At 25.7% G+C, this 18,962-nt stretch overlaps 1 protein-coding gene across 1 annotated transcript; it reads right to left on the bottom strand.

The window, feature by feature from the left end:
- Nucleotides 1-1,377: 1,377 nt before the first annotated feature.
- LOC132924365 (cullin-3-like) lies at nucleotides 1,378-17,389 on the bottom strand. Its single transcript, XM_060988624.1, has 14 exons — nucleotides 16,207-17,389; nucleotides 10,610-10,807; nucleotides 10,320-10,505; nucleotides 9,772-9,975; nucleotides 9,529-9,708; nucleotides 8,835-9,029; nucleotides 8,484-8,660; nucleotides 7,013-7,183; nucleotides 6,833-6,943; nucleotides 5,433-5,554; nucleotides 4,311-4,548; nucleotides 4,067-4,236; nucleotides 3,870-4,008; nucleotides 1,378-3,800 (listed from the first exon to the last, which is right to left on the bottom strand). Exons 1-14 carry the CDS (start codon nucleotides 16,258-16,260, stop codon nucleotides 3,648-3,650), a joined length of 2,298 nt encoding a protein of 765 aa, XP_060844607.1. The 5' UTR covers nucleotides 16,261-17,389; the 3' UTR covers nucleotides 1,378-3,647.
- Nucleotides 17,390-18,962: the final 1,573 nt, after the last annotated feature.

The following is an 18,962-nucleotide window of genomic DNA, read 5'->3' as shown; positions in this document are numbered from 1 at the left end:
CAATTTTTTTGTAGAAATATTAATAATTCTTTTTCACTTAAATTTGATGAACCAATTTAAATTAAGGGGCTATTAGCTCGGTATTAATTAATTAAATGTTTATGCGATTGTCTATGCAACCTAGAACCTTGTATAAATAACATGAAATCTGCTAAATTGACTATAATAAGTTCACAATTTATCAAATAATTATACCGGAATAGTGGAACATGCAATACATGAATGAATGAGTTATGATAATAACCAGAGTTTGGATTTTATAGCACCAAGCCACCAAAAATACTAAAATATGCGCTATATTATCAAAAAACCTTAAAATATTAAAAATAGCAACAAATTTAAATCAAAATTGTATTATATTTATTAAATAATTTTATGAAATTATACATTTATAAAAAAATCTAAGATCATCTTCTGTTATAGTTTCAAAAAACTTATTTGTACTGATATATCTATGTTTGAATGCATACAATTATAACATGCGGTATCATATATTATTTATAAATTATTAATATGAAACGAAAATGTGGAAATTTTTCTTATGTATTCACATAAATGAATACTATTTTTCATTCAATATAAATGAGATTTATGAAAAATACAAAATAAACCATTAAATGATGTGTATTAGCAAAAAATAGCACTAAAAATCTAGAATACTTCAAATATGCAAAAAATAGCAAAATAAAATTTCATTTTTGGAAACCCGGGTTCATAAAACAAATTTATAGCCAACTCTGCTATTTGTATTTATGTACAATAAAATAAGGAGCAAATGCTATAAAATCCAAACCCTGTAATAACTTACAATCATTGAGTTATTTCAATTCATTATATTGAACTGAGTCATAACTAAAATAATTTATTTAGTCATTAACTGTCATACAAATTGTATTGATTTACTAAATTGAATTGAAAGTTTACTGTATATCTTAGAGTAAAGAATATATACTCATTATAGAATAAATACATGGATATTTATGTATTTTTAACAGGCAGTGATTATTCGTTATTATTTTTTTTCAGTTTGTAAAAATTAAAAAAAAGTCTAAAAAATGTAGTTATCAATCAAATTAGCTTACGACTTTAATTTGGTAAATATATGAAGTATAATGAATCATTGTATATATTAGTGCTCCTGTTTTCTGAGAAATTAAGATTTATTTAAAAAACAATTTACCCAGCTATAATAGCTGTGATATTATACTACAATGAATGGATATTACAGACATTACAGTATACTGATACCGAGGTATTAAATAAATAATACCATATAAAATATCAATATCATCAACCCCAGAAATAAATATTCAACCAGAGACAGGGGTTAAGTGGAAACAGTGGGATTAGGACATCTAAAAATTATAAAGGTACATATATAATATGAAACAATGTTATTTTATATTCAATACATATTTAATGAAGTTATAATATATCAGGCCGTATATGCACTTAAAATCATAACAGTATTTACAAAATTATGAGGCATAATTTTCTTTTTATTTAGGATTTAGTTTTATTTCTAGTACTTCATTATTATCCATACCATTAACCAATTTTTAAATATTTTATACTAACTGAACTCATATAACAATGAAAATATTGTTAAAATGTTACAGTTTAATATTAGTGTTTAATGATATATTAAAAGTAACATGTCCAGAATCATTAGTTGAGGTATTAAAAACATTTTCTCAGATGACAAAACACAGAGAAAAATTGAATATAATGATTGAGTCATAGCTAAATTTAAAATTTGTACAAACACGTTATAGATAAAAAAAAAAAAACAAATAATTAAACCTTAAGATTACACAAAATAATTATAACAATACTGTAGGTATGTATTTTATATCAATAATTATTATAACGAAAAAAATAATAACACTAAAAACCAAACATATCATTTAGTTACAATTTTAAGCGTTGACAAGTAGGTAACTGAAACAATTACGGTGCGGTTTATTTTGAAAAGTATTTCAATTACTAAAACACTTATGCGCCAGATTGCATAAAAAATAAATTCATTAAAATTTAATGACCAATATTAAGGTCCACTAAATCATTTTTAATGGACAATTAGTTGACTATTAATCAATTTAATGTTTAGTGATTGTTTATGCAACTCGGTGTTAAGGCTAATATTAGCTAGTTAATAGAAAAAAAAAAAAATAATAATAATAATATTTTTCTAAAACATTATATATTAATTAAATTAAAGCACATAATTTATGGAAAACAAAAATTTTATGTTTTAGTCAGACACATAATTCACACTTATAATATGTTTTACTATATTGAAATACTCCAAAAATGGAATGTAGAAAACTGTTTGCTTAAATACCAAATTGGCTAATTAGAAATACATTAACTTAAAATTTAATTACATTAAATTATACATTAACAAACGTAAATCAAAAAACATAATAAAAACGTAAAAAATAATTTCAATATTATATAAATTATTAATATAATTTCAATTGTGTCAATTATAATTATTATACTATAGTATTTATTATTGGTTATATTTCAGTATGAAAAACACATTTTTTTAAATTATGTGCAATAAGATTGTCCTGAAATAAACAACAATTCAAGTTTGTTTGATAATATATTTAAAATGGAATAAACACATTTTAAACTTACAATACAAGAAGATCATAGATGAAAATTATCATTATCACAATAAATCTATGATTAGTAATTTATTTGGTTTTTGTAAACAGTGACTGGAAATTATCACTGGTTCAAGTTAAGATACCGTGTAGCACCTGTACATTTGTTACACAATAATAACATTGCTCGATATACATTCCCAAATGTATGAAAAACATTAAGGAATCTATTAAGTATTTGTTCATTTACTTTTATGATTTTATTTTATCAAATAGGAACAATGGGTCCCTAATTTAATATATACATATTGTATATTCATATTAAGAGGTACCACTATTTCAGGGATAATATTGGATTTTTGGCAGCACTAAATATACATTTTGAGAAGAGTTCAAATGTATGACATGTTTTGTATGTGCATGATCAGTATCTTAATTTTGTTTAAATCGCAATAACTATTTTTTCTACAAATTCAGATGGATCAATTATTTTTCAAGCAATTTTAGTACAAGTTTTGTTGTAAATTACTTGTAGCAAGTTAACATTTATAAATAATTTCCGTTTTTAATAAAGTTATATTATTATTATTTTTATGCAGAGAATATGTAAGTTAATACTATTGTTTATTAAATAACAAAATCTAAATTAATAAGTTTGTAATTTATTTTTTCGTGTATTATGAATAACTAAAATAAATTAGAGCCAAACTTGCTCTAACTTAGTCAGTTTTATAATTTATAAAAATATTTAATATACAAATTGTTCATCAAAATTTGTAAGAAAAGATTAGTTGCAACTTATAATATATTAAGTTGTAATATACATGCACATATCAAAGGAGTTAAACATTTGAAATTTTCTACAAAAGTGTATTTTTAGTACACCTTTTACCTCCTAAAACACATTTCAATCAAAAATCATCCAGCTGAAATAATTAGTGGTACCTCTTAATGTGAGAACACATTATATAATATTATTTAGTTGTCAATTTTTACATAGGAAGACTTAATATACAATATTAAATACACATTTTATGCAACATAAAGATAAGTTCGTCTATCTTCTGGCGATCTTGAAAGGTATTCTCTTTCAATCAGTCCTTCAATTCGTTTTTTAATAATAACTGGAGAAGGTAGGAATCTGTCTCGTAGTTGTTCTACAACTTCCAACACAAGAGCATTATGCTAAAAAAATAAAAATTAATTAAAATAACATTTAACGTCAAGCTGTGATAAAAGTTGTATTCTAATTACAATCATTTTTTTCCGAGATTTCATAACGCGTACAATAGCTGCTTCGATTTCATGCTTACGGTCCTCATCTACTTTGCTTCTAGTTTCTTTTCTTTCTGGTTCAGTTTCACCTTTAGCTGCAACTGTTTGGATTTTCACTCTAAAATGAACAGATATTTATATAGTAACATGAATTCAAATAAAAACATATAGCTTACCTATGCAATTTTGATGTAAATAACTCATTAACACAAAATTCATGAGTTAATTCGATTTCTTTACATTTAGGAGTTTTTAATAGTATACGCTGTGAGGGTTTTCCCAATGCTAAAGACTGTAATGCTCTTATTAAATCTTTATCAGGAATATCAGTTTCACTTCGAATATCCTAAAAATAAATTTTTAGTACATACACAAATATAAATATAATTAAATTAATGAAAATTATATTTAATAGTTTACTTCAAATGATAATTTGTCATGAGTATTGAACATTAAAAGAATACACATTTGATATGTTGACACTTGAATTATGTGTTTTCGCTCAGTAGACGGCTTGTGCGAATTGACTGAAGAAGATACACTTGCTGATAGGTCATTTTCTGGTCGTCTTGAACCGTAGAATACAGCATTTAAATCAGCTGAACCAAGTTGTGGTTGTAATGTTAGTTGTCGTCCATTATGTTTACCCAGATAAAATCTGTTATAAAATTATATTTTTAAATTACTAAAAGCAAAAGTTATTTGTTGATAAATCTTTAATATGATTTATAATTGAAGGTAGTATTTTCCATTAATATTTAAAATAACTTTATTATTTAGCTGAAAACCCACAGAAAATAGAAATGACAATTAATGTTTTTTTCAACAATTTATGCTTGATAGATTTTATATACTAATACACTAAGTTGTATGTTGTGTGTGTGTTTAAAGAGTGTTAAAACTTAATTTTGATAAGTAAACTATAAATGAGACTAATATACTATTTGTGATATGTATTAAAAAATGTTAAAAGTTAACACATAAATGAGTAATTTAATATGTATTGATATGAATGTTAAATAAAGTGGGTTATATTTTAAACACACACATTATAGAAGTTTCAATAATATGTTATATTATGAAAATAATAAATTAATTTTTAAAAATCTAAATTCAATTATTATGGCCAACTTGTAAATACAGCTAAAAAAAAAATTGAGTATTGAAAACGTGATTTTATAAGATATTAATTAGTTATTTTAAATGCTTCAAACATTTACAATTTATTATTAAAAAAAAAAAATATGACAATTTTCATTCTTTAAGTTCTATAGGTGTAAATGTAATAATATTTTAACATTTGATTCATTGAATGAAAACTAAACAGTTATATAGTATTTACACTAGTATAAAAATTTACATATTTTTGAAATAGCTTATAAAATAATTCTTGACATTTATGTTATTTTGAAGAAAAAATAGTACTCTACATAGCAATTGAGATGTTCAACAAAACCCATTACCATAACTAATTAATTTTATACTTTAACTGTAACTTAAAATAAATTAGGTATCATATTGCCATTCTTACTGTATACTTACATTCTATATTCTGCAAAAGCACTTCTAGGAACTAATGGTACATTGCACTTTGATAATGCATGGGTAGGCCAGAATCCTGTCGTTAACACTCTCACAGTAAGATCTACAGCATGTAAATACCGCTAAAAATAAAATAAATTTTTTTTTTAGAAAAAGTAGGTTATTTATGTAAAAATAATTAATGGTACTAATAAGAACGGTGAGTAATACAAAGTAAATATATATATTTCTTTCAACTTTTTTATGAGTAATTATCAATTTTTGTTATTTAATAAGTAATATTTATTGACGAAAAGAGTCAACTAAATAAAATATAGAAAAATTATAAATTCTATATTATACCATATTAATAATATAAATACTAAACAGTAGATTCTAAATAATTTGAAATGATTGAGATAAAGCTAAAAATTTAGTTTATTGAAATGCTTGATTTGGAAAGTTTGAATTATTTAGGGGAAAACGGAAATATATTAAATTAAAGAGAGTTAAAAAAATGTAATTACATATTAATTATTTAATTTGCTTTTCATTTATTTTTTATTGCAAGTATATATTATATTTCCTTAAAATTTTATATGGTTTGTTTTTAAAACATTTTCCCATGCCTTGGGCTCTGTTTTTAAAGCAGTATGTATTGAAATGTTACATGTTTCGTTCCTTATGTAGTTTAAAACTGTATTAAACTTCTTTCCAAAATAGTGGTTTAACATTTTATGATTATTCCTTTGTCTAGTGGTTGGAGGGTAAATATATAATTAATATTATATTTTTCACAACAAACACTATACTTTAGACCAGGGAACTTACTTTCAGACTATGTTTTTACTTAATTACAATAACTATTCATCTTTTTTTCACTCATGGCAATGTGAAACAATGAAATAAACGAGTATAGTAGATTACAGCAATTTGAGAAATTACAAAATAAACTACGATAATGATGATACACTACCAGTCACTTGAACCACACTTCTAATTAAATAAAATTGAGTTTATAAATAATTAATAAATTCAAATTATTGAGGTTTTGGCCAAAAATATTCTAATTATACAGCATTTTAAATTTATCGAGGGTATACTACGTTTATTTTGTTTTCTTGATTTATGGAGTTTCTCTAATTACCGAGCCTAATGTAATACATTATTTTAGCATGCCTTAATTGAATTCTAAAGTTTTGAATAAAGGAATAACTAATAAGGCAGCTTGGTCTGATTGTTCTTCTCTACAAAGCAGGCAATTGAATATTTGTTTAAGTTAATTTAAGGAGAAAAATATATAAATATTACAATACAACACAGTGTTTCAGAAAAATTATTATAGAACAAAATTATCTTAAAATATGTCCATTAACTTGTACAACAAACATATCATATATTTTAATATCAATATTACTTACATTATTGGACTTGGCTGCATATTCTTTAAATTCTTCCATGATAGTGTTAGATATGGACATATCTTTAAACATGCCTTCCAGTTTTGAAGTAAATTGACAACCACACTCAGTCTACATAGATATTATATAATGATTTATAATTTTGATTTAAAAGTTTACACTTTACAAAATAAAAATTACCTTGAGTTTTGAGATCATATTTTTTTCATTATCATTGCTGACAGATTTATTTAAAAGCAATCTCTTGGCTAAATGCTGTTTATAATATCTTTCAAATACATCTTTTTCTTGAAGGAAGCGGAAAATTACCATAGCTTTGTCCAAGACTAACTCAACATCATTTTCAGATAACTGTAAGAATATAGTATCACTTTTTAATTCAAGAATTAAAATTAAATTATAAATATAATTAAGAATTATATGTCTTCTCATCAACTTAACAACAGCATTTTATAGAAGAACTATAAAGTAACAAATAAACAAAAATTCAGTTATTTTATTTATAAATTCATAAAATAAGCTAGTGACTTTTGTTTTTCAATTCATAGACAATGTTTTATTATACCAAATAATTTATAGCTTTTTTTTTTTTTTTAATAAAAATGAATATTTGAGAGTAAAATTAAATTGAAAAAAACAATTAAAGTAATAATTAATACTATTATGTATTATATTTATACTTGATAAACTAGTATTAAGACATTAATATATATTAGTGATTCATGTAAAAACTACATGTTGTTAAGGTGTAAAAATACAAAAATATTTGTTGATCAGATTTAAAGAAATCTTTAATATTTGTTTCTTTAGGCCAGTATTTCTCAACCGATGTGTCGCCGGATAAGTCCAAAAGTGTCGCGGGAAGTACAAACCTTGTTAACACTATATTTACAAAAATAAGGTATTAAATTAGGTATTATTCTTATTTTTTAATTTTTTTTTTTATTGTGTGTTACAAAGTATGAAAATGTTTAATAGTGTGTCGTCATAATACAAAGGTTGAGAATCACTGCTCTAGACATTCATTTAATAAAAAACATATAATTCAAAAACTATTTATGTTTTTTAAAATACATTTTAAAATAATTTTAAGTCTTAACAAAATAAACACTTGAAAAAAATAATTATACATTTTACAATTTTTAAAGTTTTTTAGTTCTATGAATGACGACATCATACATTTTTAATTTCATATTCCTAACAGAATATTATTTTAAGTATTACGATATATAAAATTTTAGAGAGTAGTTAGTTAATTAAAACTAAAAATAATATCATTAACTACCCGTTCAAAATTTGATTTTAATATACAAAATACTCCAAATAATATTTTTGGGGAATTAAATTATGAGGAATTAAAATTTTTGTTGCTATTAAAAAAAGGAAAAATTTCATTATAATGATATAAATATATTAAAAAATATAGTAAAAATATACTTTTAAAAAGTTATTAAGTTTTGAAATGATGAGTATTCTTTGATCAAGAATCACATAATATATCAATGAAAATTATCAGAAACTAATCCAAATCAAAACCTTTTAATTTGTTTTAAAATTATTGTAAGCTAATAAAATTTGTAATATATTAATAAATTTATTTCTAAAAAAATAATTAACTTATTAATAATTAAAAAAAATTTTATATTATTACCCCACGAACACCCTTTTTTAATTTTTCATCAATAAACAAAGATAGATATTCTGGTGACTTGGAATTTATGTTGAAAAAATATTCAAAATCAGCAGCAATCATTTGTTTAAACATCTTATCATTGTTGAAAGAATGAACCAAAAAAAAATTAAAACGATCTTTCAGATCCAGCAAACTCTGAAAAATAAAATTTAATTAATTAAAATAAATATTAATGCATCCAAGAAGTTGGTATCCTGATCTCTCAAAAGTCCTCATAACTAATTTCACCATGTTTCATAAATAATTCAAGAATAATTTTTATCATTGTAATTTGAGACATATTAAATGCATTTTATAATTTATAGTAACCTGAATATAGATGATTGCATTAGTACTAATATTTTCTTCTTGTACAAGAGATTTTCCTATTTCCCGTAAATATTGACTAACACAATCAGACATAGTTTTTAAACCTTCTGGAACACGAGACAATAACTTGTACATGCATGCTAAATCATCAATTTTGTTGTTCTTTAACATGTGTACAACGCCAGAATTTTCCATCTAGAAGAAAAAAATATAAATTATTAAAATTAAATAAATGATTAAGAGGACACCATACCTGCATGTGTTGTCTCTGTCTTACAAACGTACATCATAACAAATTTTTGTTCAGTATAATACATTTAGTGATGTTAGCTTTAATATTAGATTAAATTTACCTATTATCAAAATTAACGGTAAGAATATTATCTAGATAATGACATATGATTTTATTGATAATATCATTTTAAAGTTGTTATATTTTACATAACTGTAACTCACTTTAAAATAATATTATCATTAAAAGAATAAGCCATAGTCTAGATAATATTCATACCTTTAAATTTGATAATAGGTAAATTTACTGTAATATTAAAGCTAAAATCACAAAATGTATTCTGCTGAACGAAAATTTGCTATGATGTATGTTAGTAGTAAGACAGAAACAACAAACGCGGGTATGGCGTCGTCTTAACTGAAAAATTAAATCAATTTTAGTTTAAAATAATAGAATATTTACTTCAACAATGGTTTTCATATTTCTTTTAATTAGTTCTACTTCAATAACCTCAACAATTCGACTTTCAGTTGAATCATCAAGGTAATGTTTTGCTCTATCCGATTCTTCTATAATTCTAGATTCAACTTTTCTAATATAAATACATGCACTGTTTTCATCTAAAAACTTTTGACTTTCCATCTGTAAATACGCAATATTAAGGTATCAGTGTTATTATAGATCTATAAAACTTTAAGTATATACTTTATAAAATTCAGCAGATTGCTCCAAAAATGGTTTTTCAAAATCTTCTTCATAAACAATTCGTCCAGTAATTCCAAGAATCATTAACATTTGACATGCATTTTTAATTGCTATTCGATCAACAACTTCACCTTTTCTTTCAAGTTTGATCATATTTAACAGAGTTATTCGTAGGTGATCGCGAATATATCCATAGCGAACAATCTTATTGAAAAAGTAATATAATTAAATATATAAATATAAATATTATGAATTAAAAAGTATTTTTGTTAACTTTAAGTACATAAGTAAAAAAATAAAAAAACATTTAGGTTCTCTACTTAACACAAAAAAAGGAACTTTAGCTAACTATTTATTGCAAAGGGGTGTGACTAAGACAATTGTATAGAAATTTGATTCAATGGGGAAGATAAAAACTGGCCATTACCTAAGTTCCTTCTTAATGTAAATAAAGTATAGAAAACTATTCCAATTATAAATAATATATTTCATTTTTTTTATTTTAAAAATTATTATTAAGTTAATATTTGTTTGAATTTGAAGCTTACTAAATCACGAAATAAAATGAGACCCAAATTATAAACATTATCGACTTCATTATGCTTAACATAAACTCGATCCATGTACATCAATATGTCACGTATCATCACCATAGAAGTTTGATGATCATTCCAGGCAACATTTAAAACTTGTAAAAAATTGTTATTTAATGCTTTTAGAACATCTTCTCTGACCTAAAAATAATGTGTTTTTAATTTGATTATATTATCTATTTATATTTAATATATTATTATTATTTATTCAAGATGGATGTTATATTATTTTTATATGATTATACCTTATTTTCTAAATGGTATATTACAGCTTCCTTCATACCAGTATACAATCTTTCACCATGTTTTAATAACACCATGGTATAAGCATTTCGGTACAGTTCTTCAAAACTTAGCCCAGAATTGTTTTTCTTTTGAATTTCTTGAATAGCGTTTTTCAATAACAGCCAAATGCTGTCAATTAATTTTTCATCCATTGTCATCTGAAAAAATATTATTATGTTTAATTCTAAATTAATAATAAATAATTTTATATTTAAATTAATAATAAATAAAAACCTTCAAAAAACCAATTTACTTTCAATTAAAAAAAAAATGTTCATATATTATGGTAATCTATAAATGATTTTATATCTATACTTGAGGAATCTTTAAGATTTGAGTTAATATTATGTGTTTTAATAAAAAATTAGTACAACTATATGGATCTTACTTTTAATTTATTTGAAACAATTTTATATTAAAATACAAATATTAATTTAAAAAATAAAACAAATAAAATAAAATAAAGTTTGTAAAAATATTATACTGAATATAGACATACAAAGATTTGGACTGTGCAAAGAAAGAAAAAATAAGTTTTGTCATTGTGGGAGAAACAAGCTACAATATATTCTAATCATGGATACAAAAATACAAAAAATAGTTAGTTTTTCCATGGTTAATTTATAATAAGGACTTATAAATTGTAAATTTATTACATTTGTATGAATTAAAAAAATAGCTATGAAGTCCATATTCTTATATATCTGTGGTTTAAGCACCATTATTATATTTATATTTTTAACTGTGAATTATGTAACAAATCACCATTTCCAACCTACTGATAAGATTTAAAAGAAAACGGGTAAGAGACACTAGTGATGGGCATACCCGGATTTGTTAAATTCGGATTATTCAACTCAATTTTGCTGATCAATGACTCTTTTTTATATTCTAATAAATTTAATTCTACAACATATTTTCGAACATAGGTGTACCATATATAATAAATAATTATAAGACTCATAAAAAGCAAATCCATAAATCCGGATAATCCAAATAATTCAGAAAATTCAGATATTTAGATTTCATGCTCATCCCTAAGAGACACCTTTATATATAATATATAAAACGGTTCCCCTCTAAATCTATCTTAATTAGGAAGATACTGTTGCTAAACGGTTCTTTTCCTCAGATCATTCATGTCCATTTATATTATATTCATTATTCATACTATTTACTAATTATGTTATATGTTGTAAAGATTGTAAATTAAGCTTTTTTTTTTTAAAAAAAAAAACAAAAAAAAACTTAATTATTTTATTTTGTCTAATACTAAGAATATGATCCATTGTAATAAAAAATCTGTTATTACGATACTATACTGTCATTATATATTCATTTTTCTATTCATATATTTAAATTTGTTGGTACTGGTTTGTTATAGCCCCACTGCAGCGAATGAAAACTTTATAGCCCTGCCACTCAGGTTCGTTATTTCCCCACCATCCATAACAATAATAAATTCACGGATTTCAACATAATCAAGTTAATCATAGATACAATTTTGTATTTGGACTCTAATTCAGAAGCCCACACACAAAATGTTGAGAGAATGTGGGGTTCAGCCAAATGGGGCAGTAAAAAGCGTAGAGGAACAGATAGAATTTTTTTAGACCCGTATATGGCAGAATTTATGTGACGATCAAAACTTATTAATAGTGATCTGTTTAAATCAATTTTAAAAGATGTAGCAGAATTTAGGGAATCAATTAACTCATTATTTTGTTTTTATACGATGGTGGGGAGATAACAACCCTGAATGGCGGGGCTATAACAAACCAGTATGAATTTGTTTCTATTATATTTACCTATACTTAGTATATGATTTACCGAAAAGTGTTAATTTATTTAATGTTGGTATACAGTTAATTGGATATCATAAAAATATAAAAAAGGTCTTATTGTAATTTTTTTGTAAGGATGGTATTTATTAGTATGTTTATATGTTGGCATTACAACAGTTTAATATCTAAGAAAACTTGAATTTTATATAGCAGTATGGTAAGGGTAACTCTATTACAGTACTAATATATATATGTAAAAAAAAAAAATCAAAAATAGGATATTAAATGCATTAGCATAAAAGTACACAAACTTTGATAGTTTAAGTCAGTGCCTCTCAAACTTTTTTGTCATAGGGCCCCTCTAAATTTAATGTGAAACTGTCAAGGCCCCCTTAATCAAAATCATTAATTATTTTATGGCCTACCAGTTGCCACGGCACCTAGTTTGAGAAGCATTGGTTTAAGTTATTTTAATAGAAAAAATACAAGTATACCCAGATCTAAAACTGTATTAATGCCATCATAAATGATAGTATAAATCTTAAAAAGTTGATTATGACATCTGGAATAGGTTAAAACTTTCATTGATATAACCGTTGTCATTGGTAAATTCTAAATATATTTCTACAAAAGAGTGAGCTAAAAAATATGAATATTAAATTGAGTAAAAATAAATAATACCAACATAATAGGCACCTAAAGTATTTTTATTTATTTTTCAATTAACGATGATTGTATTACAAAAGTACTGCAAAAAAATTCTTGCAGTGTTGTTGATTCCAAACAGAAAAAAAAGATATGTGATATATGTTTTAAGGATATAATATCACTATGGTGAAATTAAATATTATTTGTTATTTAATTTTTTATAAACCTTTCTAGTCAATATAAAAGTATAAGTATTATATGAGTGATTGTTAAGTGGTTCAAGTGAAGAAAAAATTTGGTATTTTAAATAACACATATACATACATATATAAGAAACCTTTTATCTACCTATGTACCTATTATGTATTTAAGTTAAATTTTACACAAAATTTAAATATAATAGCTTATCTAATTTTTTTTTTTATAATTAAATCATACCCAATAATAAAATACAATTAATATTTATATAAGTGGCAACTATAAAGTTTGTGACAACCTACACAGTTATATTAAATTGTAAAGTACTTCAAAATTATCATTTATATTTTATAAATAAAAATCAGTATTTCATAATTTTTCAAAAAGCATATATTTAAATTGTTACACTTTTAATAAAATCTTAAATCATAGATAAAATCATAAATCAATTAAAAACTCAACTTTAGTCAGTGTTAATTTAATTCAAGACTGGGTTATTTAATTTTAGTTGTATTATATAATAGTCAATGTAAATATTATCTACATTTGTTTATATAAAAAATTTAAATGATAAAAAAACTAGTAAAGATATACTTACCTAAATGATTGTTATAAGACTATTTAAAAATGACTAATTCAATATATGTTATTATTTACATTAATTTAAATAAAATTATACCTAGATTTTATTGTATCCTGGAAAGTAACTCCTATATTAAAATTTTAATTAAATTTATGAATTAAAATTTTATCATATTTATTGCATAAAAAAAAATGAAGTAAGTTGTTATGGTTTTATTTTTGTATTACCCATTAGTACCTACACATATATTATGTCCTATAATATAAATTAAAAATATTTTTACATGGATGCCGCTTATAAGGTAATAAATAATATACAGAATGATTCATTTATCAAACAACACTCATTATTTCAAAAAGTATTAATGTTTTTGAAAATATTTTTTATCCTTATAATTTTTTAAGTTTTTTACTTTTTTGAATGACAACAGTGTTTTATTTGTTTTAATTTTTTGAGTATTTTGATACATAAAATTTGAATTTAGGGTGAATAGTTTATGAGTTTACTTATTTAAAGTTTAGACAAGCGGAGTAGTGGACAAATATTTTGTGGGGTAACCCCGTACCACTCCACTCCGCGCAACTAAACTTTAAATACGTATAACTCATAAACTACTCGCCCTAAATTCGAATTTTATGTATCAAAATACTCAAAAAATTATTTTGCTTTGGAACATGAAATTAAAAATCTATGTTGTCATTCAAAAAAGTAAAAAACTTAAAGAATTATAAGGATAAAAAATATTTAAAAATATAATTTTTTAATAAAAACGTTGTTTTTTAACAATTTGAAACTACAGGGTGTTTCATAAAGAACGTAGTTTTTAAAACACTAGGTAATTTTTTGTTGTTAGGTTGTGGCACTATTCTTTTTATTTCTGTCATCTATGAACGTTGAGGTTTTTTGGGTCGAATTTGGGGAAATGAGAACCCAAGGGCAAGCATGGAAAAACAAATGCATCCACAGCGAGTAACCGTTTGGTGTGGCTTTTGGGCAGGTGGAGTGATCGGCCCATACTTTTTTGAAGATGAACGTGGAAATGCAGAAACAGTTAATGGAGATCGTTATCGAAATATGATTTCAAATTTTCTTTGGCCTATTCTGGATGACATGGACACAGAAGAAATGTGGTTCCAGCAAGACGGTGCTACCTGTCACACTTCTGGGACCACAATTGCATTGATTCGTGAAAAATTTGACGGCCGAATTATTTCCATTCGTGGCGATCAGCAGTGGCCACCAAGATCATGTGATTTAACTCCATGTGACTTCTTCCTTTGGGCCACATTAAATCACTTGTTTATGCAAACAAACCGCGAACTTTATTCGATCTTAAGCAAGAAATTAAACGAGTTATCAGTGAACTCGATGGGCAAGTCTGTGACAACGTAATTTGTAATTTCATGGACAGAGTCACTGCGTGTCGACCGAGTAGAAGGGGTCATATGCACGATATTGTATTTCACACTTAAATCTCAAGTCATAGTGAAATAATATATACCATTAATAATGTATTTCTTATAAAATAAAATTGATTTATAGCAAAATTAAAAACTGCGTTCTTTATGAAACACCCTATATGTAAAAAAATATTTTCAAAAACATTAATACTTTTTGAAATAATGAGTGTTGTTTGATAAAAGAATCACTCTGTATATATATTTGTACTGTAATTTGAATCACTTATTGTTATTTGATAACTAATACCTAATAGGTACAATTTTTAAACAAATTTGTTGAGTTATAATTGCATTTGAGTTACATTAAGTTATAATGAGAATTTTTGTTAACATAAATTTTGATTGTTATATTACCACTTAGGTACATTTAATTAAAGTGATAAATATTCTATACATCATATTTAAAATTACCCAGTGTTACTTGTTATATACATTGTATTTTTTTTAGTTGTACCCAGGTTATTACAATACATTATTAACTACCTACTTATTTGTAATAACTAACCATTACCTACAAAGTATACATATCTTTTAGCAGGTTATAATATTATTTTATTTTATATTCATATTATGAAAAATAGTGGTGTAATTTGAGTAAGCAATCACATGAACTTACATAATCTTAGTTTCTACAGTATTTTGATTGAGTCTATGAACTTATTTAAGTTCGAAGAATACTTCATGTCAAAATAAGTAAGTATATAACAATGAATAGTGAGAATGTTCACTAAAATACATTCATTTGTTAAGATGTAATTATTAGGCAAATTGGTGGATATGATAAAAATTAAAAACGGGACAACCAATTTACATATTATGTGAGGCATGACAACAACAGTATCCGAGTAACACAGAAAACTCAAAACAAATATCGACGGACTTACCGGAAAAGCTTTGATGCGCAAGTTTGTGCGTTTCTTTGGTACGCCGTTCATCATTCTGCGTTTGATGTGACGACCATTGAAGTGGAGAAGCTAGTGTCTGCGATAGACTGTCAACACGGTTTGTCTGGCTGGCGTAGAGCTGATCGAGCTCACAGTTGTTCCCGAACGACAGTAGCGTTAACCGTCATGTCAACAGACCGGCGAACGGATGGAGAAGCAAAATAAAAACTCCGTCCACGACTCGCACTGGCGCTGTCCGACGTGCCTCAACAGCGGCAACGAGAGGGCGACAGTCACGAGACTGGCGTAATGGCGCAAACGAAAAACAGACGGAACATAAAATGGAAACGATATCAGAACTAGGACGTTAAACAAACGCGTACGCACGCACACCAACACAGTTTCAGTTTGCGAGTGCACACTCGCACAAACACACACACACACACACACACGCGCGCGCACCAGAGATTGTGTAGGACGTAGCTGCTCGATGACGTCTGTGCGTAAGATTTAGGTACCTACGTCAGTACGTGTGTAGTGCGAATATATTTACGATTGCTCAGACTTTTATCTAATATTTATTATTAGTATTAATTATGGTAGTACGCGAATCTCGGCGATTGGCGAGCAATCGTCATCTCGCCCTCGGAAGACCGTCGTCCGTCCGTCTCGAAGTGACGGCGATGATCGAGTTTCACGGTCCGTCGATCTTCTACACTCCAGAGTCCGGCGGAAAACGCGAACTGCGAATCGCTGGCGCTTGTTTCGGCCTTCGGCGACGACAACGATTAATGATTACTATTATTATTATTATTATTATTATTATTATTATTAATTTCGTTCGATAGACAACGACGGTAACCGTTGAGTAGAGTGTATAGATATCGGATAATAGGTTTAAACCTGATAAAGAAAAAAAAAAAACAGTGAAAATCCGAGTCGAGTAGTTGTCGCGGCCGCGTTAACCAGTAGAGAAGAATAAACTATCCATAATATCGTTCCTAATAAGCTTCTTGGTCCTTCTCATTACCGTCGACGGCGGCGGCCCCGTTCCAATGGTGTATTTTATTCGTACACAGATAATATTATATTATATTATTACTATTATTATTATTATTATTATTATTATTGTCTACGCGTCGACTAGGACGAACCGCTACTGTGCGTTTGTCGGTGTTGGCGGTGCGCGTGCGGTTTACCTAAACCTCAGCCGCTCTGCGCGGATTTTCGCATTCGTGTGCGCGTTATCAGCTGCTATCGGATGGTCTGCGAGAGGAGAGGACGTAACGTTGCGCACCGGCCGCTGCAGCGCGGCTGACGGGCTCATGTGCGAATAATAAAAAAAAATAATAAGATAAGTAAGAACACTAGAAACTGAATACAGTAGTTTTGGCCTTTCGGTTTTTGTGAAATCTATAAAAGAACCGTTTAAAACGTACAAAAGCATAAATAATAAAGTGTTCCAACGCAAAAGCTATCTCACTTCAACTAATTGTCAATCCTTATTTTCACGTACCTAATTATTCTCTCAGTCATTTTGATCACGCTCAATGCACAAAATATTCCAACAGGCTATACCTATTTAAAATATAAAAAATTACTTATTTTCATAATATAATAATGTATTATTTTGATTTATAGTTATTTTAGATTCTGAACGAAGTGAAGAATGTATTGATTTTACAATGATATATGTTTTATTTTATTTTTGTGTCTGTCAACACGATTGGAGTAGAAATAATGCTTTGATTGTTGACTTCAGCCGCTCTTTGAAAAGGAAAATTCATCTAGTTGGTACTTTGGGGGGTCAAAAGTGAAAAATGTCCGGTAGTTTTCAAATGCGTCAGGAAAAACCCTTAAAAAGTGACGGAAAAATGGAAATTTTTACGCATAATCAGTTATTGACAAAATCGTTTTTTTTTATTTTGCTGTAACTCAAAAACGATTCATTGTAAATACTTGAAATTTTTACCAAAAGTTTATATTAGCGTTATCTATTTACGATTAAAATTTTGACCTTTTTTAAGCTATTTATAGACAATTGAAATTTTCGATTTTTCTAAGTTTTTTTTTTGAAATGACTAAAAAAAAATTCAAAAAAATCTTTAAAATTTAATACAAGGTTTATTATAAGTTGTTCTTATCGTAGTAAAAAGAAATCAAAAATTGTTAGTCACAATTTTTGTTTATAAGCATTTAATGTTGAAAATTCGTAAATTTTTTACGATTTATACCTAAGGTTAAAAATCCTAATACAAGGTTATCCATAAGTTTTCTTTTAAGTAACTGTAAAAAAAAAATTCCAGCGTCAATATAAAAAAAATCTTATGAGCGTATGAAATTAATTTTTTTACAAAATCGAGTAAAATAACGATTTATTACAATTTAAATATAGGTAATAATATAATATATTTTATTAATTATCCTAGACTAGTAGACTGACAAATCATCTCCGTTCAGAATCGTTTTTCGTATGCAATGATACCTGTCATTGCATTCAAATTTAATATAGCAGATCGATACCCACTTGCCCACCTTTTTAAATTTGTAATTAATAAAAATAATAGTTTTATACCGAGTTTACTAAATGGAAAAAGTAAAAAGTATACATATAATGTTATCTAATATTTTATTTATGCCTTTAGAATTTAGATGATCATTTAAACGTAAATCTATTTTAAAACGTAAAGATTTAAATATTTTTAGATTATTACCTTTTACAGATGCTTTATTCCTTTTAATAAAACACAATTTGA

The sequence above is a fragment of the Rhopalosiphum padi genome, chromosome 3 (genome assembly GCF_020882245.1).
Source record: "Rhopalosiphum padi isolate XX-2018 chromosome 3, ASM2088224v1, whole genome shotgun sequence".
In the NCBI taxonomy this organism is placed as follows: domain Eukaryota; kingdom Metazoa; phylum Arthropoda; class Insecta; order Hemiptera; family Aphididae; genus Rhopalosiphum; species Rhopalosiphum padi.
The sequence above is the reverse complement of the archived record's forward strand: the minus strand, read 5'-3'. Positions and strand labels throughout refer to the sequence as shown.

Excerpts from the sequence above, each read along its gene's own strand:
- LOC132924365 (XM_060988624.1), bottom strand. The coding sequence starts at position 16,260 with ATGATGAACGGCGTACCAAAGAAACGCACAAACTTGCGCATCAAAGCT. Across the intron at positions 4,549-5,432 it reads GCTTTTGCAGAATATAGAAT|ATTTTATCTGGGTAAACATA; the intron begins GTAAGTATACAG and ends ATTTTATAACAG. Across the intron at positions 4,237-4,310 it reads ATGACAAATTATCATTTGAA|GATATTCGAAGTGAAACTGA; the intron begins GTAAACTATTAA and ends ATTTATTTTTAG.